Genomic DNA, 27475 nt, shown 5'->3' with positions numbered 1-27475 from the left:
TTTAAGGTTAATCAAAGTGTGCGTTTTACTTCTGATAATTTTAAAATGTGTCAAAAATAATAATTACTATTTAGTGCTTTTGATTGCTAATTTTCGCCTTCAACTGTAAAGATGTATACTTGTTTTTTTATTAGGAAAAAATAATCGACTTCAACTGGCATTTTCTTTTTAATAAATAATTTTCTCTCGTCAATTTATACATAAGTTAGCGCAATTATTCATTGTGTTTCAGCTTATATTGTTGGTATATAAAAAAACTAATAATAAAATGTGTGTTTGGAAAACCGGTTACTTAATACATATTTAAATATTTTTATTACATTTTTTTATAAAACAGTCATAAGAATATATTGATTTTATACTTTTATTTACTTTACGATATATGTATATTTATGGATATTGACAAACTAAATTTTAATTGTTAATTAAAAATATGTATTTATTTACCAATAGCATCAGCCACAGTCGATGTGCTTTTACACGTGAGAAATTGCGAGTAAAAGTTGACCATGACTATTCCCCTGTTCTCGGCCACCATTCTTAGTACAGAGTCAGGAACATTCCTGGAAGAATTGCACAGAGCCAGAGCGGAAGAATGCGAAAAGACAATCGGCGCCTCTGTCACGTTCAAAGCCGCTTTCATTGTACTCTGCGAAACGTGTGATAGATCAACCACCATCCCCAGACGATTCATCTCCTTGATAACCATCTGCGAACGAAAGGAAAAATATATATTAAAATATCGTAAATGTTACGTAAGTAAGCTCATTTATGGAAAAGTATTTTTCATTGTCCAAAATTCGATTATCCATTCGATTTGCGTTATATTCATTTATTTTTTTATAAAAAATATAAATTCTAACAACAAAGAACAGATTGAAAAAAAATCGTTTTGTTTGGGAAAATTAAAAAATATTTGTTTTGATATACCTCAAAATATTTTTTTTCATAATTATACGAAAATGTAAAAGGAGAATTAGATTATATATATATATATATATATATATATATATATATATATATATATATATATATATATATATATATATATATATATATATACACATAAATACATATGTATGTATATGCATATAGTAGATATAAATTTAATGTTGCTACGTCATAATCGTGCGATTCTAGGTCACGTATTTACGTGTCATTGCACAGAATTTTAATGTCACACAGTCCCCTTTTTGTTTTTAGGTATGTTAATATATGTATAACACATGCTTATTAATATCCGTAAAAAATATGTATATTTTTATTTCAAAAACAAGTAAGTGCGTTGAATATTTAAGTTTGATTGACTCTTATCATTTTTAACATATATATACATATACTCATTATTATTTTTGTATAATATATTGTAGTTTTTAATTTAATATAAATAATAAAGAGGGCAATAAAGCAACTGATATATATAATAATTGTACACTTTTTTTATAAATAGAGTGGAGTACGGTTATTTATACATGTGGATAACCAAAATACGTTTCTTTTGTATGCTGTACATGTGTATTGTTATTAGTATAAAATCTTTGCAGTGTTCTTTGTAAAAATGTTAACAAATATATCTATCCGCAATTTAAAAAAACGGAGCACGCGCGGTCAAGACATTAGCGTTGAGCGTCTAAATGTCGGCCGGCGATAAATTACTCTGTACATCAGCCAATTAAATCTAGCTGTATGTTGTACTTTCGCTGTTAGATTATTAACTAATTTCTGTTTATCGTCTTGTTGATTCAACGTCTTGGAGCTCTAGAGATATTTTTCTATAATATCACCGTCAATATTTGAATATTTTATTGATTTGATTTTAATGTCAATAAAAAAAAAATTATATTTTTCTGGTGTTCGCTTAATTTTAGACAGAGATGTTTTAAGCTAAAATAATTTCGTCGATGACTTGGGAGTGACGTTCAAGTAGGAATAGAGATTTTGTGATGAGATGATAAGGCATCGAGGATGCACAATTTTGTCATGCGAAGCGCGTGCCACTTTAATAATTTATTGCCTATTCGGGTTTCTACAATACGCTAGTTCGTAGCGTCTTCAATGTATCTAACTAAAAAAAGTACTCCTTGTTGTTAGAGATAATTCAAAGAAAATTTCTCAGTATCGATCTAGTACCTTAGTGCCTCTTTTATGAGAGCGCTAAGATAAGAAGCACTTTTTGAAGTTGCTAATGCTTAGTGACTTTCGGCTTTAAGCTTTCGAATGCCCTAGAGAGTTGCAATCCCGTCCCTTATTCTGACCCAATGTGGTCGCTTAAAAACGCTCTTCTTGCACGAATAATTTAGCTTCTCAACGAGCTTGCCAAACACAAAGGTGTTCTCAACGATAGCTATGAGGAGCTTAAAAATTGTATATAGGATGGTGTTCGTATATTTTATGTGTGCACTATTAGTGATTTAGCCAATATAATTTGTGATAAAAAATCAAATAAAATATTTTTTAGTATTAAATTACTAGTCTTTGTTTCTAACCAAAATTATTAGTTTAAAAATATTTTAATTATTTCTAATATATATTTCTGAGACAGAAAAACATAGTATATATTAGATATATTTAGGGTTTAATTTAAGGCATTTAAATCAAATATTACAGAATAGTTTTTAAGTAAAAAATAAGTAAAATCTATTTTAACTAAAATAATTGTCAATATTTTTTTATGATATAAAATTATAGTGAAGTATTTAGATTTTTTTAGGCGTTTGTATTTTTTATCATTTTTATCATTCTATTTATAAACATAATTTCTCAATAAAATAAAAACAGTTTAAATTTCAATTCATCGAGCGTCAAAAGTAATTGAAAATCTTTTTGAAGATGTTGTTTCGTAGTATGATTTTTAATTAAAGATATTGTTTGGATAAATAAATATTTCTATTTTGTATACATAATTTTACTTAAAACAGCGAAACGAATTTTCATATATACTGGATTTTATATATGAGCTTTTCTAAAGACATGGCATTTAGCAGATTGTATTACATATTATGAGTTTTATTATTCATTATATTTTCTGTAAAATCATTGATATGCATTAAAAATTTAAATTAAATTTTTTTAACATACTTTATAACGCTGTGATGAGATTTATATTAAGACTTATAGCTAAAATCAAAATGGACTTTAATATCTTAAATAGTTTAAGGGATTAAAAAAATATTTTTTTAAATTAAAAATTCGTTTAATCTATAATTTTGACTAAAGTTTTCAATAAAAATATATTTTAAAATCCGAATTTTTATTTTATGAAATGTATTTTAAAAATATAATGATATTGCTTTAAAATCTTACATAGGTAATATTAGAACAAATTTATCCAACCATAACCAAACTCAAATATATTAGACCAACAATAAACATAAAGGGTCGTCCTTGAGGAAATTTATACAAGTTCACTATTTTATTTATGATCGCCAACGTTTTCGCTAAGTGTGTGCCGCAAAACTCTCGACAAAACTAAAGCTTTTTGCGTCTGAGAGCAAACACTCGTTTGAGATAGAAATTTACGGAGAAAGTATTTACTGACACTAATATTATATTTTTTCAAACGCTGAAATGTATTTTAATTTTGGAGAGAATTTCGCTTCAGCTTATCAGACTACATAAATGTTTAAATAAATATTTTGCTAGGAGAATCGAATTTTCTACCATGTATATATGGCCAATTTGCTTTGAAGTGTTCGATGTTTGACAAGACCCTTCATTACTACCACTTCAACAATTTGACGCGTTCGTCCCTTCGCATCCATACCTTTACGAGTTTATTGCTTATAAAACGCCACAAATCATTCCGCGCTCTTGTCCTTTATTCTCCTTCGCCTTTAAAAGGGTCCCAATTTTGAATTATGCCCCCAATCGGTAGCTCAGCCTTCTCACTTTTACCTTCCTGTGCCCAAAATTCACATCGTAAAGTAGCTTAAATTGATTTCCGGCGATCTTGCCTCAGTCTTATATAAATATCAAATAAAATAGAAAGGACGACAACTCTAAATAGTTTACCGGAAAATTTTCCCAAGCGGACAAAGAACACCTTTGATAAACTGAATTGTGTATATAAGTAGAGCTTTATTCGCAGAAATATCACACGTATGAATTATCAAATTTCAAATTCAATATTTAGAATAGGGATAAAGTTTCAAAGTCACACTTGCCCTATGCAAAGTGAGCTGAGTTATTGGTTGAAGGGGTACAGAAATATGAACTGCTTATGATACAGTATACGTGAGCTGTTCAAAATGTTCCTGAAACATCATATTTTAATTTTATTTAAGCAGTTATTGATAATACATTAAACTAATAAGCTTATATTATGATTTAAGTCGTTGATTCTATAAAAGACAACAGTGTTTTTTCTGTTGCATAAACATGACCAATAGGGAGAAAAATACATAAAAAAATTATAATTTTTAATATTTTTTTGTGAAGATCACTTTCTTGATATTGGTAGTTTATAGAGAAGAATTTAAAAATGTTATTTTATAAAATGCTTTTATTAGCAGTGTCTGATTTATCTCATGTTACTTAATTTTAATAAATAGGCAAGTTCAAATCGAATCTATATTACGTCACCTATCAAAATTTGGGTATATTATGAAATAAAATTAAGTAAGTCTCCAATATTCTCAACGCCTCATTTCATAATAATGATTCATATGAATATTTTCATAAGCCTACATGTGTGTTTTTGCGCCCATTCTATATATCACATTCCACAAGTGTCCAATACACCGCAACTTAAGTGTCTCTTATCTAGATATTCCCCAGACATATTCTTCAACAAACCGCAAAACGTGGTCCATTTTCCTCAGTAATGAAACTATTTGTCTTTCCATCCCGTAAAGAGTTTTACGCACGATTGCACACGCCTGTATTGTGAATTCAAAGAATTTAAAATGCTTTGCCTCTTCAACTTATACACCTAGGTATCTATTTACATTTACATCAACTTTGATATTATTCAACTGGGTTTGACAGCACTTAACAAAAAGTACACAAAATCCTGTCATTTCAATATGTCTCTGTAAAATCACTTAGATTAAAATACAGAGACGACGTTTATGTCGACATTAACGTCGAACATTCATTCGTCAAGCCTTAGCATTAATATAAATTATTGCTAAAACAATTCACTGTCGTGTATTTAATATTATCTTATATTATACTGTAATAATCCAATATATTTACAATATATGTCTGAAAATAAAATTTGTCAAATTGGTTTTATTTTTTAATGAAACATTATATTATTGCTATAATATTATTTTATAATATAATAAATAGTAAACTAATATAATCTATATTTTTATATTTATATAAATATCAAACCCAACAATCAAAAACTATAAAACATCTTTTCGTTTGGTTTTGGAAAGTGTGCCAAATATTTTAGGCCTCTTTATTATATATTTTAAATGGATAAAAAATAAGGTAATATTTTCTATATACATTACAATAATGCAGTATTATTAGTAATTTAAACTACTTTTCAGAGATGAGATCTAAAAAAACGAGACATTATAGAAAAAAAGAAACAACTAAAATTAAATAAAAATTACATAAAAATCAAGCTATTTTGTGAAAAATCTGTAAATATTTGCTTTATAAATATTATATGATTGCCTTTAAATATTGTTTGTGGATATACATTTTTATTATAAAGTGATTTTGAAAATTATGTATACACAAATAGCATATTAAATTAGAAATACTAATTATAATAGCACTACGATAAAAAATAGCGATGTAGTTTTTTTTTAAATATGGCATATATTTATTTTTTAACACATTTTTCTTAAACTCTTTTTTTCAGTAAAAACTTTCCTAACAAACTCCCGTACTTTTCATAATGAATCATAATTGTTTTATATATAATTCTATGTCTTTAAGTGTTAATTGTCTAACTTTACTTGTAGGTAAAAATGTCATTTTGCTAGCAATATTTTTCAAATCAAATAATCCATATTTTTTGTAAATTAATTTAATAATTTCTCGTAAATTGTTAGTAAATAAAGTTAAAAAAATACACATAAATAAAGATAATTGTTACCTTATTTTTAATGATTAATAAACCACACTTTATCTTTGCTGAAAAGTAGAAAATTATGAAGTTAGTCAACGTTCAATATATTAAACTTGTTGCGTTTTTGAAAATAATTTTCATATATAGCCTTACGATATTTTCTGCGGATATTATTTTTGCATTGAAACTTTTTTTATCATCCCGCGCAGACAAACGCAAAAAAGCGTCGCCATTTGTTTACATAATCATGCGTTAAAGGGTCAATGTGTCTCTATAAATGACCGCACGACCCCTAAGATCTCTGCGAAAGAGGGATGACGGGTAGATTGTGGGGGATAAGATGGAAAATTTTATTTTTCCCCACATTAGCCCACTTTTCACGGAGCACACGCGTAGCTCGTTTCAGAGAGACGGAAATAGTTGCCGGCAGTACGTGCCGGGCACGCAGAGGATGTGCTTTGAATATGTATTATTCAACGCTCAGGTGCTGGCTGCATTGTTTTTCAAGAGTACTATAATCAGGACAGGGATGTGGGCCGTGAAAAATTAAGGACGGCGTGTAACGTGATAGGGATGGGCATTCACGCGAGGGAGCGTTTTTACGTACGTAAATATTTCAAGGAGCTACCACGTACATGTTAAAAGCTTGGAATGAACACGTGTCGCTGTGGATATGTATGTGTTTTTCAACTAATGCAATGATACATATTTCCATCAGCTGAGTTTTCATGATTAAATTCACAAGTGGTTTTGTAAAACGATGCCTAAATGCAGAAAAGTTTTTTTTTATATAGCTTAAGTATACCTACTTAAGTACATGTACATATACATACATAGTAAATGTATATACAGTATAAATCAGCATGATATACCAGCGGTATTATTCAGGGAATAATACCTGAAAAACTTGGGTTCGAATCCAAAATAGACCCTAGTGTCGGGGAAAATCGGAATTAGTGATTATTAAGTAATTATGTTTTTGATAGAAAGGGTTAAGGGATAAAGATATAAGATTTTTTAGATTTTTCTAATTTATCGTAATAAGTAATTAAAATAAAATCGAGCTATGTCGTACATAGTGACAAGTGTATATTGATTGTTAGTTCTAATAATAGTTTATAGTTAATAAAATATATGTCAAGATATTTACAATAAAAAAAAATATTCCACTCTTCTTTAAATATTTTTTTAGCTCTTCTTATACTTCAATAAAATTAGATGTTGACTAGAACATATCGATTTTTTCCTTTGTAAATTTTATTATTTGCATCGTTAGATCTTATTTTTTATTAAGAATTCATATTACACGAAAGAAAAAAATGTCTAATCAAAACATTATTAAAAATAATTGCAATTTTGTTGAAGTAAAAATGTCTCTTAATACAATATGCTTCATATGATTTAAAAGTCCAATCTTGTTATTATATATCATATCAACAAATACGATTATGAAAATAATGACTAACGAGTTCTTAAATTTTATTTTCCTAAGAAAATAAATCAAAAACATGATAAATTTACCACATATTAAAAGTTAATTATAATGTACCCAACTTAATAGCATTGAAGTAATTTTTATTTTTATTTATGACGACTTGTACTTTTCTTACAACTAAATCATCTATTCATAAAATATAGAAGTATTGAGTATTTTTTATTTATTTAGTATTAAATTAAACCTTTTTAATTTTAATTAAATAAATAGTCAAAAATCTCTCGGTTAATAAATTTAACTTGTATTTTCATTTCAGTATGAAACTATAACTCTAAACTTTAAGAGTTTCTAATAATAACGTTTTTGTGGTATGTAAGTTAGTTTTTTCAATTTTTATGTGCATTATTTGACATACATACATACATGCATATACATATTATACATAGTTATTTCTCGAGAAAAATACAAATAAGTACAAATATTTTTTAATGTTTTACAACCGCTAAATTTTTATACCACTGCATAAAAAAAGTGTGTCCGTGCCGGATGTTTGAAAATATTTATGCTTTTTGGAAACTTGTGAAAAGACAACAAAAAAACAGTGTTGTTCAAATCACGTCGGGGATCACCACTCTTTTGCCTTAACTCCAGTGGCGCAGGGGGATGCTATGAAAAAAATACGAGTATATCTAGTTTTAGCAACTGATTAGCGACTCCTAAGTGACTGGTTTTATTTACTTAATCACTCATATTGATAGTAAAAATATAATTCGATACGATAATTACATATTAATGCGCTACACGTGTAAGTAATTAAATACAATATGATTAATGTGTAACACGTATAATTAATGATTGATTATTTTTTTGTGTATATACATTTTATTTAATTAATTCACGTATAATAATTATTTGTTGCTATGAGAATTTATTTTTTAATAAAATAATGTGAGGGTTAGCGGTAGTTTATTGCTGATCTCAACAATGGTTTTATAAACCACTATAATCAGTCTTATCTTTGATTTAGTAATCTAAAAAATACAATTAAAATCAGCTGGAAAGAAACAACTTTGAGTTAAAATTGGCAGATTTCAAAAATGTATGGGGGCTTTCCACAGAATTACATCATAAAATTTGCCTATCGGCGAACTTAAATCTCGTTTTTCCGATAATCAAAAAAAGTATTACATCTTTATCTTATTTAAAATATGTAAAGTAGCAACAGTTGTTAATGACAATTTTCTTTACTTTTACGGTATAAATATGAAACCCTGAATCGAAGTAATTCATTATTACTAATCATCATCCTTTTAAAGTTTATTTACTGTAACGATCATTCAGTTCTCTGTTTATTAATAATATAATGCTATCTACAATAATATACTGTATTATTATAATTGCAATTTGTATACATATAAGAATAATAAAAATGTAATCAGGTTAACAATGAATATTAGGATGAATTATTAAGCATAATACATTGTTAGAAATTATTTAATATAGTCTAAAAGTTTAATTTAATGTATGTATTACCTAGTATGTATATTTTGGGTCTATTTGATCGTATATAATATATATTTTAATATGTGCAAGTAACTTTAGACCCCAGAGACTAACTTACTTAATTATCGTGTTAACTGACAGCTCGCTATATACGAGACAATTGAAAATTTATCACAATTATTAGTTTGCGAGATAAATCATTTTGTATTATTTGTGTTTAAAATTCATCGTTAAGGTCGAGTTACAAAACAGTCTATAAATGTGACCATTTTGTTATCTTATTGCTTATTGAAAATATTACGTAACATAAAATATACAAAATGCTTTATTTTACGACTGTGTCAATATAACAAACTTCAACATTTGACGTATGAAAAAAATATATAGAACATCAAAAACATGACATAAACGATCAAAGTGATTTATGAAATCGGCGCCTTTAGTCAAAAAGGCAGATTTGAGGCCTGAAAATACTTTCACAACATCTTATTTTATTGTGATTGAAGATATATCATATATGTACATATAGTGTCCTATATAAATATTGTATATAAAAAAACATGAATTTTAAATCGAAAAGTTATTTTTAATATTGTGTTTGTAAATTTTTTTGTAAATATTTTATCCTATGTTACATCATAACTCACTAAGTTATTATAGAGTCCTGAAATAATAGGCCAACAATGTTGTCAAAGCACTTGAAATTGGATCGTTAGTTAAACTTTGCACATGAACATTATAAAAATTATATGAATAAAATATGTGTGATACAGAATATCATATAATACATATTCTATACTAATTTCATAAAGGCTTTCCACGAAGTGAATCATGATATATATTATAAATTAACAAGCTTATCAGCATGGCTTCTTGTAAAATTTACACAATATACACGATACTATTATATGTTTAATATTATCCAAGTAGCACAGAGTTACTGCTTTAGAAGATAAAAAAATGATTATAAGTTTATTGATTAGTCTTGATTAGTTAAAGGAAGCCTGTTTTTTTTTAATTTTATTTATTTTAATTAAATATGCGTAATAGTTGATTCAAATATATTTAAAATATTAATTTTACTTGTATTGTGTAAAGTTGCGGCTCTAATTAAATTAAAAATAAAGCAGAAAATGAGTTCCTGGGATCGAAAACTAGTCAACTGAAATATTTGCATTTATAACATATTTATTTTATTATTACATTTAAGCCAATTATTCTCACTAAAATTTTAATGAAGGCAACAAAGCACATATTTTTTGAGTCGCATTTTTACACGGGTGGAATGAGCACAAGTATTTTCATGAAAATCGGTCCACTTCCCACAGTAGTTGAAAACATTTTCCTGCTAATAAGCGGCTAATTGAGTTTAATTTTAACTAACTTTAACTTTTTAACTTTGTTCACGTGTATAATAATACACGTGAACAAATAAAATATATTTAATTATAATAATAAAAATAAAAATTGAATTTACTTCATTGCTTTCCGAGGCACCGGTAATGCATTCTGTTGTTTCGACTAATGAAAAATAAGCATTCAAATATAAAACAAAATGGCTGACAGTACCATGACAACAGTTTTAAATAATTATTATTTAATAATAAAATTTTGCTACTCGACAATAATTTTCATTAATTCGTCATTTGACTGAATATAAATAATCGGATTGCAAATTAACTAGGTGTGTTATAACCATGAAAATTAATGGAGGATTAAAAGAATACATTGATCAAACTAGATAAACAATCATAAAACAATCTTTGCAATGAAATCTTCAAATTTTGAATTCCCGGCGACGGGCTCCGAGGTCGAAAAGTGAGTTTTTCCTCTTATAAATAATCGGATTGCAAATTAACTAGGTGTGTTATAACTATGAAAATTAAATGTATTCATAATGTGTTTAGAATAAGAAGAATACAGTGATTAAATTAGATAAACAATCATAAAACAATCTTCGTAATGAAATCTTCAAATTTTGAATTCCCGTCGCCGGGCTCCGAGGCCGAAAAGTGAGTTTTTATTTTTATATTATATAAACATTATCATTGCTTCCGATTTAATGCACATATTTGTTAGATTTTAAGAATTGTAAATAAACCAGGTACATTTTAAACGTGAACGTGTAATATATCCTTAGTATGTATGAGGATTGAAAGTTAATGTCGATCAAATTGACGCTGTCGCAGTGGGAACGCTATATATTATATATTAGCCAACGCACAGCTTATAAATGTGTATAGTTAGTCTTTTAAATGATACAAAATGTCACGTTTTAATATTATTTTTTATGTTGAAAACATTTTGGTATTTTTTTGGTTTATTAATATTAAGTTGACTTACAAACCTATTTTAAAATTTAATACAGCGAAATATATTTGTAACGAATACCAAAATAACGAAATTTCCAGTATAACGCATCTTCAATTTGTCCACAAAAAACTTTCATACAAAATGTTTTCATTGTAACGAATACTGATCTCAGTATAACGAATTATTTTGATCTGAATTTAATGACGTTGCAACTTGACACAATATTTCTCCGAATTCAGTTCGTCTTTGACTTGGCGCGTGTCAGATGTGTTCAAAAGCGACATTACATGTGTTTCGCTGACCCTCAAAGTTTTTTTATAAAACATTTTTTCACAAATTTTATTGTTTTGTGAAAAAAAAAATTTCACAAACTTTATTGTGAAATGGTTTGTTTATTAGTTTTAATAATTCAAAAACTTTTTAATAAAAATATTAAGTGTTAAAAAAATCCCAACTGTATCACTTTAATGCCAAAAAAAATTAAATTTTGTTTATGTAAAAGAAACTTTTTTCTTAATTCTATTCTTATTGTTATAAGCAACTCGCATTCAATAAAAAATAGGAATAAAAAACTTATATTTCTAGTTTTTATTGAATGCGAGTTGAATATTTTTGCCTTATTTTTTTGTGAGAATAGTGGTTTTACGATTTTTTTAACGGAGCATGTAGGGAATGCCCAGCACTACGCATTTCGATAATAACACAAATTTCGAAAAAAGTGGATATTAACACTTTTTGATATAAGGTCTTAAATTAAAATTGCTAGAGAAAAATTTGATAACCTTAGTCTAAATTTTTTCAATAAATTACTTGTCGATAATGATAAAGATATTAATAATATAAATTTATATATGGCCAAAGAACCAGAAAACGATAATGAAGCGGATTAAAATCCAGTACCGTTCGCTATGATTCTAGAAGGTCTTCAACTTGAAAGTAAATTGAAAAATCATGTTCTTCTTAATGACACGAATACTAAATTAAATATAAAAGTGATTTTTTTAGAGCGAAAAATACTTTTAAAAAAGCATACTAACAATAAACAATATTATTTTTGCAAACATATAATAATATTCATGCCACATAAATAATTCGAGCCAAATTTAATATATTGCACCTATCTTAAATTTATTATTATTATTTTTTTCTAAATACGTGTAGATTTTTGTGAGAAACAATTTTAATAAAAGACCAAACTTAGAACACAAAAAATAATATTTAAATTATGGATAATTTCACTTATAAATATTTGTAGCAATCAATAGTAAACTTTACATAAAATATTATTTTAACATGATATAACTTTATGTAAAAAATCTTTAAAAACATTAATAGAAATATTGGCAAATTTAATTTTAATATCGTATCTAATTAATTAAAATGATACTTATATTTAATAAATTATTATTCTTCATATTTTTTAATAAATTAATCAAAATAAATCTAGTATTACTATTTGTTGAACTTAAATATCTGATTTCGCTTAAAAAGATCATTGTTAATCATTAAAACAAATCATTTAACAATGCGTCTCCTAAATAAGTTTCCGTCAATCGTACACAATATATAGTAAGGGAAAAGGTCCATACCCTTCCGAAAGGCGCCAACCCTTCGTAGCCCGGTGCAGCTGTCCCCATAGCGTCGGCAAGGGCGCATTCCGCCCATGGCGTGTCACAAGTGGACGTAAGGGTTAGATATCGTACTCCAAGGATGTAAAGGGCTCGAAGGACCCCCAAAGAGCCGCCCAAAGCGTGTCCACCCTCTACGCCCAACATCGAGCAAACCCGCCCTGCAGCGTGGGCCAATTTGATCTCTGCAACAAGCAAAACCGAAACTCAATTTTCGTATTAAATTACAAACACAAACACAACTTATTTTAGTATGAGGTTTCTATATGTGTCCTAGAAAATACTGAAACAGGAATACATATGTACATATATGAGACTCTTGTTAATATAATACATTCAATCATTTCTCTATTGCTTCATACAAACGAGTTTATGACATAAATTGTTGAATTTACTCAGCATCAATGATAAAATACAGCTTTTAACATTTTTCGTTAAATACAATAAACACATATATGTAAAAAAAAAACATTATAAAAATACATTTTATAAAACAATAAAAAATTAATGAGTTTTTTACACCATTCTTTCTTTATTTCCCACTTACGTAAAATGGTTTTGTATTTGTTAAAATTGTGTTAAATGGTGTTGGTTCGGAAAGTGTTAATGCCAGTTTTGAAACTGAACGACTCGTATATATGTTAGCGTATACATAAAACTTGTCTGAGCTTAATTAAATTATCGCGCAACTTTATCGCTACACAACGCATACATATATGGTATATATGTACGTATTTATACATATAAATAAATACAAATTTGAACAAAAATGAGAAAAGCTAAATTAGTTATTTCTTATTGGCTTCATTCATGTATTCATTTGTAGTCATAATATTTGATTTATATCAATGTGTGTTGATTTAACAAGTGTATCTTTGAAATGTTTGTTATGTCATGTAAAGTTACGTTAATTATTATACGTCAATGATAAATTAGATTTTCTGTTCCTTTTCTGTTAATATTTACATGAAATATGTGCGCAGATATGGATACAAAACAATTAACAATCAATTAAAGTAGTGAACAGAATAATTATTTTTTATGTGTATAAAATAAATTAATACAGTGTCGTGTTTGCCATAATATATTTTTACAGATCTTTCTCTGAATAATTATATAAAAAAAATTCTAATATATAAACCAAAACTGTTTTTAAAATATATGTAGACATAGGGTGATAAACAAATAATTTAAAGTTATGGATTTTTGTAAATAAATAAACATGTAAGCTTGATTAATTGTTCAGTAAATATTTTATTTATATTTTACTAATATTTATTAAAAAAATAAGAGAACTTGAATGTAAATTCTATATAAATACACTCTTTATATTTTCAATATCTTAAGCTCTATTAGCTCATGAAACTTTCATACTTGCTTATTAAGTTGCTTGTATCAAATACTTTAAATAAGCTTTTTTTAATTTTTTGGTATCATATTAATTGGATTAAGACCAAAATTCACTACATTAAATATCATACATCAATATTTACAGAATAAAGATTTATGCCAAAAAAATTAATGATTTTATAATAATATTGTCCCTAAATATATCTAAGAAATCTATTGTCTATTCATATTTAACTGCTAATATTATAATTTAAGTTGCTTAATATCTTACTGTCAATAAAGTACTCTTAAAACAATTTTTAATGATTTTCTGCCTATCGTTAGTATTAAATATTTTTCTTTTGAATTGATATAATACTATGTGTTGTTTTTTTCACCATCGTAGGGGAGCATTGGAGTAACCTATTAGGTCAAAATGGTTTAAATTTAATTAAAATGTTTTAATAAATATTTTTAGATATTTTTTCAATAGCGATATTTGAGATTTTACAAACATATTCGTCTTTAGGGCTAACTATCTATTATGATCTAAATATGTGATTCTGTATTGCAGCTGTTTCATCGTAAGTTTAATCAGATTTATACAATTTCATACATCCGTTCAAAAAAAAATCACGCCTTTCGACCCAATAAAATATCACAATGCTAACCCAAAAGATTTTGCTAGTCCTAAGTCTCAAACAACACGGACCAGCTAATAGAATATATTTATTTACCCTCAACACATTTTCCCCTCGATCCGAGTCAGCATACATTTATTTTTTAGCCTCTAACATATATATTTTTTCATATATAAGTATGTATGCACGAATACAAGTCCTCCAACGTAACACCTCCATATATGTACATATATTTTTTTCTGCTTCGCCTTGAAAATATATTTATATATGTAAACCTGCAGAATGCCAGCGCCCTTGTAAGACTCACATCTCAAATAAATGGCCGTTAAACGTCTTTGGAGAAGACATTCTCCATATCCGGAAAAGGCAAAGTTCCACATCGAAAAGTTTCACGTCTTCCCCTTAAACCGTCTGTATTTATCAAACGCGATTTTTCTCCTCAAAACGATCTTTCTTTCTCAAAAAAAACATAGGCGGACGTTATTGGAGACCGCAAGAATCACACTAAAAATAGACATTTGAACCGAAGTTTTTTATCCATTCCAATCAAAATACAAAGGCAATTCCGGAACAGCAATACGGACAGTATAAATTGTACCCTTTTCATGTATATGTTACTATACATAACGTGAATAAATAATTTATATCGCTATAAGGGACATTGAAATTAGGAATCATTTTTTTGTATAATTTATATAATTCTTAAAGGTATATTTTAACATATAAAAGTGATTTCATTTATTAATTTTGTATCGAAATCTAAATCACAATATTTAACATCCCGTTTTAAATAAAATTGTAAAGCAAATTTTACTTGAATTTGCTTTACTTTCAAGCACTGAATATTTAAACGGTTAACTTTTTAATTTCCTTAATTTTAGCAAGTTGTCTGTGCAAAAAACGAATGAAATGCTTTACAAAATATTTATAAAGCTTTCCCTATCTGAAATATAGTCAAACGAAACGTTTGCCACAAAATCACAACTGTAGTAAAAAGTAATGTTTTAATAAACATTAATATAATCATCAAGATTGTTAATTTTTTGTTATGTTTTTCTTTTTCATCCCAAATAGAATATTAATTGCAATTATATTTTAAAACTTAAATGATTAGACTTTTATAAATATTTATACTTATCATCATACAACTAAATAAATCATGTTTTATCTGTACTGATTCAATAATATTTATATTAAAACAATAAATTATTACAGCAGTGAATTTCTTGGCATAAATATTCGACAGTTTTTTTTCTACTTTTAGATATAAATAAGGTATATTTATAATTAATATCCCAGGAAAATTTTTTTAGCACCAGTCTTTATTTAATAATATTTTGTATGACTAAAGAAACTCATATATTTAAACGATTTTTTTATATATTTCAATATTAGTATTACACATTTATATATATATTTACACATATCAAAATAAACCCAACCGCGACTCGTTGACTCGACCGGTGACAAAATTGTTTCAAAGAATATTATAACAATGATTTTTAATTATGATTCTTATTATTTTCACTCTAATGTTATATTTCTATGGAGAATAAATACTTTTAGTTAATTTATATCATTGATGTGTATCGACCGTTCATTTTTCAACATGCGAAAACATATTTTCCAATAACGTAACATGTCGAGGGAAAAGTGATCAAAAGGGATTATGGAAGTATTTGAGAAGCATTAGAAAAATATTACATTGAAGCTTATTTCCCAAACTAATTTATGAAGAAAAGTAAAAAATATCATAATTTTAATAAAATTCTGTTTTATTTATCTTCTGACAAAATACAAAATTAATTAAAATATTTATTAGTAAGACCCCAATAAAATGAACCGAAAGCATTAAATAAACTACATATATTACGTTTTTGATCTTTTCCAGTTAGGTATTGGCTTTTTTATTTATGTGGTATGATTTAATAATCCTTAATTAGTATATAAATAAATGCAACGGTCGTTTTTATATTATTATTATAATATAGAAATCGGATACGTGTAAACGTATCCGATTCTCTTCTATTTCTATATATATACTATTTTATTTGCCTCGAAAATTAATCATCACACGTGTGCCTTGTTTAAATTTTCATTATCATCATCATCGCAAAATTGAATGTGAAGCTGTAGGCAATTATTCATATACCCAACATGTCTGCACATACCTGGGTGCGGATGTTTAATACGTAGGACCAATCAATTCGCGAGTTACGCGCTCGTAATTCAGCTAATACGTTTACGTACGAATGCTTTTAACAACTAATCTATGCTGAATTGTATTGTCACGTTGTTAATAGACATCTAGACAACGATATCCTATTGTTATTGTTCTATTATATATTACGATAAGAAAATATATATAAATAATTTATATGACATTTATCAGAAGAAAAAACAAATATAAAAATTATTTTTAATTTCTTTTGTTGACTTTTAAAAACTAACACAAAAGAGTAACTTATTTTTTTATAATATTCTCAATACCATATATTTATATTTAAATTTGTCTCTTCTATGTTTAAAGTTTATCTTTTGATCTTAAATATATATTACATCATACTTAATATTAACAATTTATAATCCTCAGGATTGTATCCGCCCAATCGAAGGGTTATCTTTTCAACAGCCTCTTATCGCCATAATTGTCCTTTCATACACTTTCACCCTGTGAGCCGTTAGTCCACCTGAAGGGCTGTTATGTAAAGGGTCCTTCCAATACAAATAGCAAATCCTCTCTCAAGAGCTAATCCTTTGCGGCGGTAAACTTTGCACGAGCAAAGTGTAAACACGTCGCTTTCATAGTACCTCGTACATCCTAAGTCATCCCTTTGGACGAATATGTGCTAAGTTTTTACAATAATTTAATTTCGGCCCAACTTGATAAAATTTGCATTTATTTCGCACGAGTCACGCGCCATTTATCCACGTTAAAACTTTAGTTTTGCAAATCTAAACTGCACAATGGTACGTGAGTTGCCTTCACATGCCAAATTATAGACGCGGACTTTAAAAGTAAATTTTAGAAATGTATCTCTTTGGGGAAATAATTTATTTTTGGAATAATAATTTATTATTTTAAAAATGCTGATAATGTGAAAAAACATAATGCAAGACTTTGCAAAAACGCTCGATTAATTTAAGACGTCAAAATGTCTCTGTAATGGCGACAAATTTTATAAAAATATATTCTACCTTAATACGCTATATTTTTCTCATTAATTTTATGAAGATAATGTATAATGCAATGAATTATTTAAATTTATTTATTATTATTTCATAGTCAAAGATAAGTTACAGATGACCATAAAGATTCTGATTCTTACTCATATTTTAAAATTAATCGGTTTCAGAATTAAATGATTTTTTAAATATCAATGCAACATTTAATTATATTTGTATATTTTAAAGCAAACATTGCAATATGTTAGACGCTAGCCCAATGCGTTACAACAGGATAAACGCAATCAGTAGTAAGACACCAAACTAAAATCAAACTCTTTAAAGTAGTGAGATCTAAGTGTATTATATATTATTAATTATAAAGTAGACATTATTGCAGCTTACAATCAATAAATATCACTATGCACTATTTTTTTACAATATATATTTAATATGCAATGATTATGCTAATATAATAATCACTAATTCCAATCTCCCTGACACGATAGAAATTTAAATACTAGATTCTAAATAAGATTCGAAGCTAGGTCTTTCAAGTTATAGTCACCGACTTATACCACTGGTCTATCTGGTTAGTAAAATTAAGAAATTTAATATTACATTTACTAAGAAAAAGTTCATTCTACGAATACTATATTAATATTATATACAGCAAAAATTTTAAATAAATATACAATTAGATTTTTCATCCACAATGTGTTTATATTATTTATTAATATTTGAGCTGAAAAATAGCCAATACTTTTGGCAAACTTTGAAATATATAATAATGCCAGGAAAATTAAAAAATAAAATATGTAACACGTAAATATGTAAAATAACACAGAAATTATAATAAATATTATATCAAAGGCAATAGCTTTTTTATTTTTAGACCTTAAATATTAATACTTATTACAACAAATTATTAATAATAATAACTACTGAAATAATTCTTTGAATAGCTATCTCCTGTCAATTATTTTATAATAAAGATGTTTTAAATATGAATTTATCTTTAAATAAAAATGTTTCTTAAATTATCATTGATGTATTATAAAATTAGGTATTTGCATTTTTAACCTATTCAGTACACTTATTTCTTATATATAATATACATACCTTCTTTCGCTAGCTAAGTCACTTAGATTAGAGCTCGAGCTTAAGTGCTGCGCTCTAGCAACATTTATTAGTTTCGACTCCGTTTCATGTAATAATATTAAGTCTTAAAGCATTTAACAGTTCCTTTGAATATTTTTGTGCCACCTTATCTGATATGAGAAATCCTTCTTGAAGTAAATTATTTATATCCTACGGATATTATCATCTTAATGTCTTAATTTTGTTCCTGAAAGTAATACAATTTTATATACTAAAATACTTGCATATGGCTTATAATATATTTTAAAAAATCTAAGACATATTAAGTTAATGATAAATTATTATAATAACCTGTTATAATAATCATATCAATATTTTTTTCATAAAAAAAAATAATAAAGCAAAATTCACAACCCAATTTTGATGCGTGTTATTTGTACAACAAATTGTAACGGAGCGTTGAGTTAAATTTGCGGTTTCAACTTAGCCCTAAATTATACATAATTTTTTAACGATAAGTTTAAATGACCTCTCTCACACTTGATCCTTAGATTTGCTTTGATAGTGTTCGCACGTCCGCCCACAGGAAATATTTATCGTTTATTTATTATTCTCTTTTTCGAGCTTTTTTAAAAGCAAAACCCTTAAGAAATAATCGGCCAATTTAGCCGCGGAGGATAAATCGTGAAAGAATTTTTTGCGAGTGTCTTTACTAAATGTGTATTTTTTATCTTGAAAAACTTTCTGTGAGAAATGAACCATCTGGCATCTAAGAAAAGTTGTTTTATGAACGTCTTATGTTTCGAATTACATCGCTAATTACAGGGTATCTCAAATAGCCATATATGTATTTATATGGTGTAGATGAAAGAGAAATTGAGAAGTCATAGATAACTTATATTAAATTGCTCGTTCATATTTTTTAGTCTCTTTTTTTTCGCACAATAAGCACAGAAAGTGAGACGCGTGAAAGCGCTGACTCTAAAAGGGCATTAGGGATAATCCTCAACGGCAATTTTTCCCACGAACAATTCCCTTGTTTTGTGCGAAATAAAGAAAATTTTCACTTATGCCACTCAGACCACAGACGCGTGTTTATTTACGTTTGTACTATATAAGCAAACAAATATTCATGGCGCCTTGATAAACTAAAAAAAATGTAAAATATATTTTTGATGTTTAATTAAAATAAGATTTATGAGCACATAATAAATATCTTAAATAGATACTTAAAAAACTATCGCTATAGTGTTGTTAAACTTATTTTTTATATGCGTATTATTTTATATATAATTCAGTACAAAATAAAGATGCTTAACTATAAACGGAATTATGTTTTATATAAACTTCCACATTTTCTGCTTTACATTAACGGGTTCTTTATATAACTTTTCCTTGACACATTTTTCTATACCACTAAAATATTTTCTTTAATATTCATTGTCTTCTATTCAAAGGGCTTTTTCTTTTATTGTTTAAATAAATTAAATGTATTCAAGCCTGATATAATTTACTTTATAGAGTCAAAAATTCGTAAAAAAAACAAATCACCCTTTTTGATAAATATCCTTTCCAAAGTATCGATGCGTCGGATCAATGTTATAGAGCTGGAGGTTGGTAAACCGTAAATTTATTTATAAAATGGTTAGGTTTCCGAGCCGCTAGTCCTTTTTACCTATATGTATGTATACATACATAGGTCAACAAATTTTGCGAAGAGTCTGTGCGGGTATTCGTCTGCCGGTGCCTTAATCTTTGCCGCAAGTTTGCCGAAGATAAGGCACCCTTAATTCCAAAGTCAATGGGATTTACGGGTAAAACCCGCGGCATTTCCTAACAGCAGAGCGATAAAAGCAAATACTTGACGTTCTTCACGTTTCTATGTTTTACGCATCGGCTTCAATAAAGTTACGTGTGCGCTCTTCGTTCGTTTTTAATTAGTTTTCCGTTCGTATTTAGAATTAAAATAAACACAAATCCAATTTTAAAAAGTTTATTTCAGTAAAAATACTACAAAAGCGGCGATTTCAAATGACTGCTTAATTGAAATAATTTAAAGCCACTGATGTGGTTTAATTTATATACATTTACTTTACAGCAAATAACTGTGATTTTCCTTCAGTGCAATTCATATACAGTAGTACAAAAGTCAAGATCATAATGTTTATACATACCAGCTGATTATTCAATGCCACGATAATGGCCTGCTTTTTATTAAAATACAATTATTTCTAAATAAAAAATGTGGCAAACTATATAATGAGCTAATAATTTCATTTATCATATTTGTAAAAAAAAATCAAAACCTTATCTGTGTCTGCCGGAGTCTGCGAGTGACTACTTGTGACTCTTTCTCTTAATCTTAAAAACTAAGGGCTACAAAGCTTGCTGAAAAATCTCAATCATGCAGTTCTCGTACAATCAATAGATGTACTCGTTTCTTAGAACAGCGAAATAGGTATACGCCTTTAGAAAGTGACATTTGCTTGATGGGCATTGTCCAAGGTCGTATACTGCAACAGGAATCTTGTAGATCTGTTGATTTATTGTTTCGCAAAAAATAAATATTCTTTTAATGACGGAGAATATTTACAGTACGTGTTATTTATGTGATTCTTTCTGGTCGTACAGAGGGCTTTTGTGTGATCACATTCTTTACGCTATTGTCTTGTTTTCTTGTTAATGTAATGTTTTCTTGTTAATGTAAAATACATTGTCATTACCATACGTCTAAGCACTCAAAACGGCATTCACAACTCACAGAAAAACAACGATCAGAAAAGTTGTAAAGTTTAAAATGGAATTTTCTGTGTAGTTCATTTATTAATTAATACTGGATATCCATTTAGCAATGCTAAGTTAATTAGGTCATATTTGATTGATCCAGCCGAAAAAATATATTTATTACAATTTATAAGATTTTCGGCGAGAACAGTTCCTAGATAGGTTGAGCACATTGTGAGTAACATCAATAGTCAATTTTTTTGTGGGTGAAATCTCAATAAATTATATGTTATTGAACCAGTTTTGTCAGAACTTTATTTGATCTCGTTAATTTAACCGTCGTTTTATCAGAAATAAAAACTGAATATCCTAATTTGCTCTACCACACAGCAGTTAGATAGCTTAGTTGAGTTGAGATTTTTTGAACTAAGAAAAGCTATTAAAATTTTTCTCAACAAAAATCAGACAACAGTTGCTAATATAAAATAAATTAATCTTTACTGCAGATATCATGAGATTTCTTAATCAACTCATTTTAAATGTGCTTATAGATAAAACTTACAATGAATTCAAAAATTAAAAAAAAAATCTTTTTATTCGAAATATACTTCAATTTTGCTTCCTGACCCGCCGAGCTTATAATATTTACGATCTGGCCCTTTACAAAATAAGTTTGGCGACCCCTGTACTAAGCAGTGACGAATCTCATATTTACGTTTTGCTTTATTAAAACTTTTATTCCATGAAAGTTGTTCCAAAACCAACATAATTTAGCTTTACAACTTTATTTGAGAGAAATTTAAACAATTTGTTTTTATAATTATTTATAGCTTTTTGTAAATATTTTTACATTTCACGATTATACATATGTAGAAGTTTTTGCTAGTTTGAAAACCTAACTTATTATAGTAAGCTCTCATGATGAATACCAACAATTAATTATATTGAGCTATTTCACCGAGTCTTTTGTATGTTTGCAAAATATTATGTCCCACGTTGTAATTACAAAGAACATTTTCACATAAAAAATACAATCTGAATCTATGAGCTAAGCTTTCATGACTTTCCTAATAGGTTAAAACGTAAACAAATTGATACGAGAATTCTTATCACTATATTATTGCTTTTTTTGACAGAGTTTTTTACTTCTATGTTATAAAAAACCGAGAGGCATTATGAAAGTGGTATATCCTTCAAGGATCTTTTGTAAGACTTTTTTTCAGTTCGTTATTTTAGCATATCTTCTTCAAACGCTATCATAGCTTACAAAATTATTCTGCAGCCTTTGATCCGATTTATAATTAAACATTTTTGAATCATCTTCGGTTCGGTAGACATTTTAAAATTTAAATTAAAATCACAAATTAAAAGTTTTATGATAAATATTAAAACATGAGCCTGGCGGGTTCCAAAAAATTGTAATAAGTCACTGTATTAAACTTGAACAAAAACCACACGATTTTTTTTGTAACGCAATAATAATTTATCATAATATTTATTTTTACGTAAATTTCTTGTAATTAATAATCATCGATTTCTTTCATCATTATTTACGCCCTAGTCTAGCATACCGTGTATTTATTTCTAAACTCGCTGATACTTATTGACGAAAGTTTAAAATCCATTTACCATTCGACGAATGTTTCAAGTAAACTTTTAACTAAATTTCATTAACTTGGAATTAGGGGTTCTTAACGTTTTCAAGTAGAAAAGTTGTTCTTTTTGATTTTTGATTTGAAATGTTACAAATAAGTACAATTTCTATTTACAGCGAATTTTAAATATAATCTGTTTTACTTTGATTAAAATTAAGATTTTATTATAAAATTTAGATTTAACAAAATTTATTGACAAGAATATTTTTAAAATATTCTACATATTTATTTAATTGTATAATATACATTTCTACATATGTGTATCCACTGCAAAATTCCTAAGTATTAATTTGCGCGTTTTCACTAAAAATCCAGAGACGAATATATTTTTTCCCCGGGCGTAATCTGCGCCATCAAACAAATACTTGGCTGGTCCATTAAACAGAACGCCCACGTTTCCGCTTCTGCCTCCCAAGTCTGTACCTGGACGAGATGCCCGACACGCTCGTGTCAAATGGGTTAACAAATGTGCCATTTCGAGAAAAGGGCTGTTTATATTACACTGTATAAATACTGTACAAAACTCAATGGCTCATTGCACCGGACAGGGAAAGAGATATAAACTAATGAACAGGGTGTTGTAAACGATGCGGGTGTCATTTGAGGCGATAGAAGACAACTTTTTGTGTAAAAATCTAAACAATGAATTAAATTTTAGCGAAATTTAGACAGCAGCGAATTTTAAAATAAAATTACGTCTCCTTGTTTATTCGCATTTTTTATTAATATAATGTTATAAATAGAGATGCCTTCTTTGTTATTATGTACATCATATTATAGCAGTACTATACTGTACGTCAAGACACAAGTAATATCGATCTTCACCCGAGTCGCAGCTAACTCGTAGCAATAGAAATTACTGTTTGGTGTGTTAATAAATTTTATCAAAAAAACTAGAATCAAGAGTTACCTAGAGTTTAATTGTAAGACCACAGACCTTATTCAAAACCTTCTTCGATAAACTAAAATCTAAAAACTATGAAGAGTCGTCGAATTTATTGAATATTTCAGACCTTCCACGAAACCTTCACAACCACAAATTTCATTAACGACACCCAATGTGACGAGCCTTAAATCATATATATTAAGTCATGCAAACTGAAGCATCCAAAGCAAAACCTGCAGCTTCCTTATGTTAATGCACCGGCTTACACCACATATTTTTTCATCTGTTTTTTTAAATCCCCTAATTCAAATATTATTGAAAAATAAAATTTGAATCAGTGAAGTTTTTTTGTTTAAACCATGTTTTAAGTCTAAAAGACAGTACCAATCTTTTGAACAAAGATGTAATAATAGTGAAATATATAAGTAATAAAATAACTATAAGTGTATGTTAGTTATGTTTAGAGTAAAAATGAACGCTTAGACATAATTATATGATATTTCTTAATCTTTAAAAATATCATACATATTAATATATGAATTTTAGGAATAATTTACTTGAAAATTATATAAAAATATTAAGTTGCGTTTCTAATTAATAGTATATCTTTAGATATTATTTATAATATATATGTATATGTATTATATATCTAGAATAAATAAAATATAATAGAAAAGTTAAATTGTCTTGGCATTATTATAATGCAATCAAAAACACAAAGACATTATATCATTGTTTTATATTCCTTTGAAGACAAAATAAACTTAAACGTATTTCACAATACCTACTCCTGAATCATAAATTCGAAATGTGCAAAAGCTTTTGTCTCCGAATTAGAAGTTAAGCTCTATGAATTAATATTATATGTAAATAAAAACTTAAGTGACTTTAAATAACAAAGTTGAATATTCCCACGCACGATAAATAGAAAAATAATCGTTTTAAATCAACATTTTGATATAAATAATGATATCGTATTTTTCTTGTATAAATGACTCCAGGGAGATTGAATAAAAATAAAGGGTAAGGAAATACATTGCTCTCAGAGGCGAAGAAAATTTACATAGCTGATAACGATATATTTTCAACAATGTTTAATTAAACTATACACAGAAAAGGTGAGAAAACCACAATCACAAGAACGTGTAGGGTGATGTTATTTTGAATGGATTAGGAAATTAGATGTGACTCTTGAAGATGAAGAGGGTCAAAGAAGTCTCGCTTTTGTTGACAATGACGAATTGAAAGTTTTCGTCAAAGGAAACAAGAATGAAATGCTTATATCGATTTCACAAACGTTTGAAGCGAAATAAAATACATTTATAACAATATTAAACAGATAAATCAATATTATATATTTAAGGTCTTTGTTCAATATAATATTTATTTTTAACTCATCCAAAAGCTACCCAAATAGCTTTTACATTAATTGAATGCTCAATTGCCTTTAAGGATCCTTTATTGTCTCGACCCTTTAAAATTGTAATCCAAATCAATCTTGAACGAGTGCTTCAATTTAATATCATAGCATTATATGTACAAACAAATATTAATTTATAAAGACCACTGTAATTATACAATAAAAAAAATATAAGAAATAAGTTGATATAAGCAAATAAAACAGAATTAATAATGCTGCAGAATTCGGTAAAGGGAGTTGTATTTAATATAATATGAATTTATTATATATACTAATTGTTAATGTATCCTCAAAACAGAGATGTGAGAAAATATGTTATTAAGTATTAGGACATAAATACTAAATTTAAAAGTGAAAATAATACTAATAATATTATACGTATGTGTTGTGCCTTAATACATATGTGGTGTAATAATGGTATCACACACAAATTGAATTTTTATATTTTATTTGATACTATATTTTTTATTTACATACGTTTGGTAAAGTAGCTAATATCAATCGATAAATAAATATAATATATGTATATAATTTTTCAACCATAACGAAACGCTATCTTTATATTACATGGTATTAACTGTCAAAAAAATACGATATGCCAACAAAACAATCTGACGACGGAAAGGAGACATAAAATTAAGTAATTACATATTTTCTCCTCCGTGGAATAATAATTGTTTTCGCTTCTTTTATCGTCCGAACCGTTAAATTGGTTTTGAAAAGATCTTTATGACTGTCATAAAATTACTTGCGACAAGATGCAGAATTTACGCGCTACAACAGCACGTGACATGTCAGTTTAATTTCCTCGTCAATTTCCCCCTTGGCATCCTTCTCAAGTGTCACGTGAAAGAGTTCACGTGCACAATGTCATCTCGGAGACCTTGAGTCTGACCCATAATCGCAGATCTGACGTTAGCCATGACCCATGTTAACGGACAAAAGGGGAGGCGTGTCGAATATTAAATAGAAAAAATGTAACAAATATAACATGAAGGGTAAGATAAAAAAATATGTTCGTATACTTTTTTTATGTAAAAAAATCATAATAAAACTTTTATACTTTCTTACTAATGTTGCAGTCATTACTTGGTTAATCCAACATAGCGGGTTTTAAGACTGAACGGGTGTGACTTTTCGGTGACCATATGTCTTTCATTTTATAATGCTGGTTTAAGACAGCTCTGACAAAACACAGATGTAAATGTTTGCGAACCAATTGCGTCGTTTTTTGGACAAACCCACGAAATGTTCACGCTTTAAAATAGAAACGGTTCAAATGGCCACTCAGGCGATCGGTAACCGAAGGGTAGAAGAACGATAGTTTTATTCGCAGAGTAGAATATATTGTCTAGCGCGCGTTCTTTCCAAACAAAGGGTATTTTTTCGGCGGTAATTATGGGTGATTAACATTTTTTTTTCCTTTTCTTTTCAACAATTCTCTACGAGACATAAAGCCAAAGAACTGCTTTTTACACATAGCCAAAAGTCATTCGCTATGAAAATATATGCGCATCTCTCAATCTTCAATATTCTCAACATCCATCACCAATACCATACTTTAAGACGTCTAATCTCCTTTGATCTAAAATGTATAGATAAATATAAATAATATACGCCTTACTAAAATTATTATTATATTTT

The 27475-nt window shown here is 27.6% G+C and overlaps 1 protein-coding gene across 2 annotated transcripts in view; it reads right to left on the bottom strand.

Annotated features, from left to right (window-relative positions):
- LOC148230588 (uncharacterized) overlaps positions 1-27475 on the bottom strand; it is a 164593-nt gene that overhangs the window by 17269 nt on the left and 119849 nt on the right. For both annotated transcript variants that reach the window (XM_088194677.1, XM_088194678.1), the window contains exons 7-8: positions 12872-13095; positions 448-709 (exon numbers count right to left, since the gene is read on the bottom strand). In XM_088194677.1, coding sequence (XP_088050803.1) covers positions 448-709; positions 12872-13095 — 486 coding nt within the window. The remainder of the gene's footprint in view (positions 1-447; positions 710-12871; positions 13096-27475) is intronic.

The sequence above is a fragment of the Plectrocnemia conspersa genome, unplaced genomic scaffold (assembly GCF_051122295.1).
Source record: "Plectrocnemia conspersa isolate PC_06_02 unplaced genomic scaffold, ASM5112229v1 ptg000010l, whole genome shotgun sequence".
In the NCBI taxonomy this organism is placed as follows: domain Eukaryota; kingdom Metazoa; phylum Arthropoda; class Insecta; order Trichoptera; family Polycentropodidae; genus Plectrocnemia; species Plectrocnemia conspersa.
Note: the sequence above shows the minus strand (reverse complement) of the source record. Positions and strands in the feature narration are given on the sequence as shown.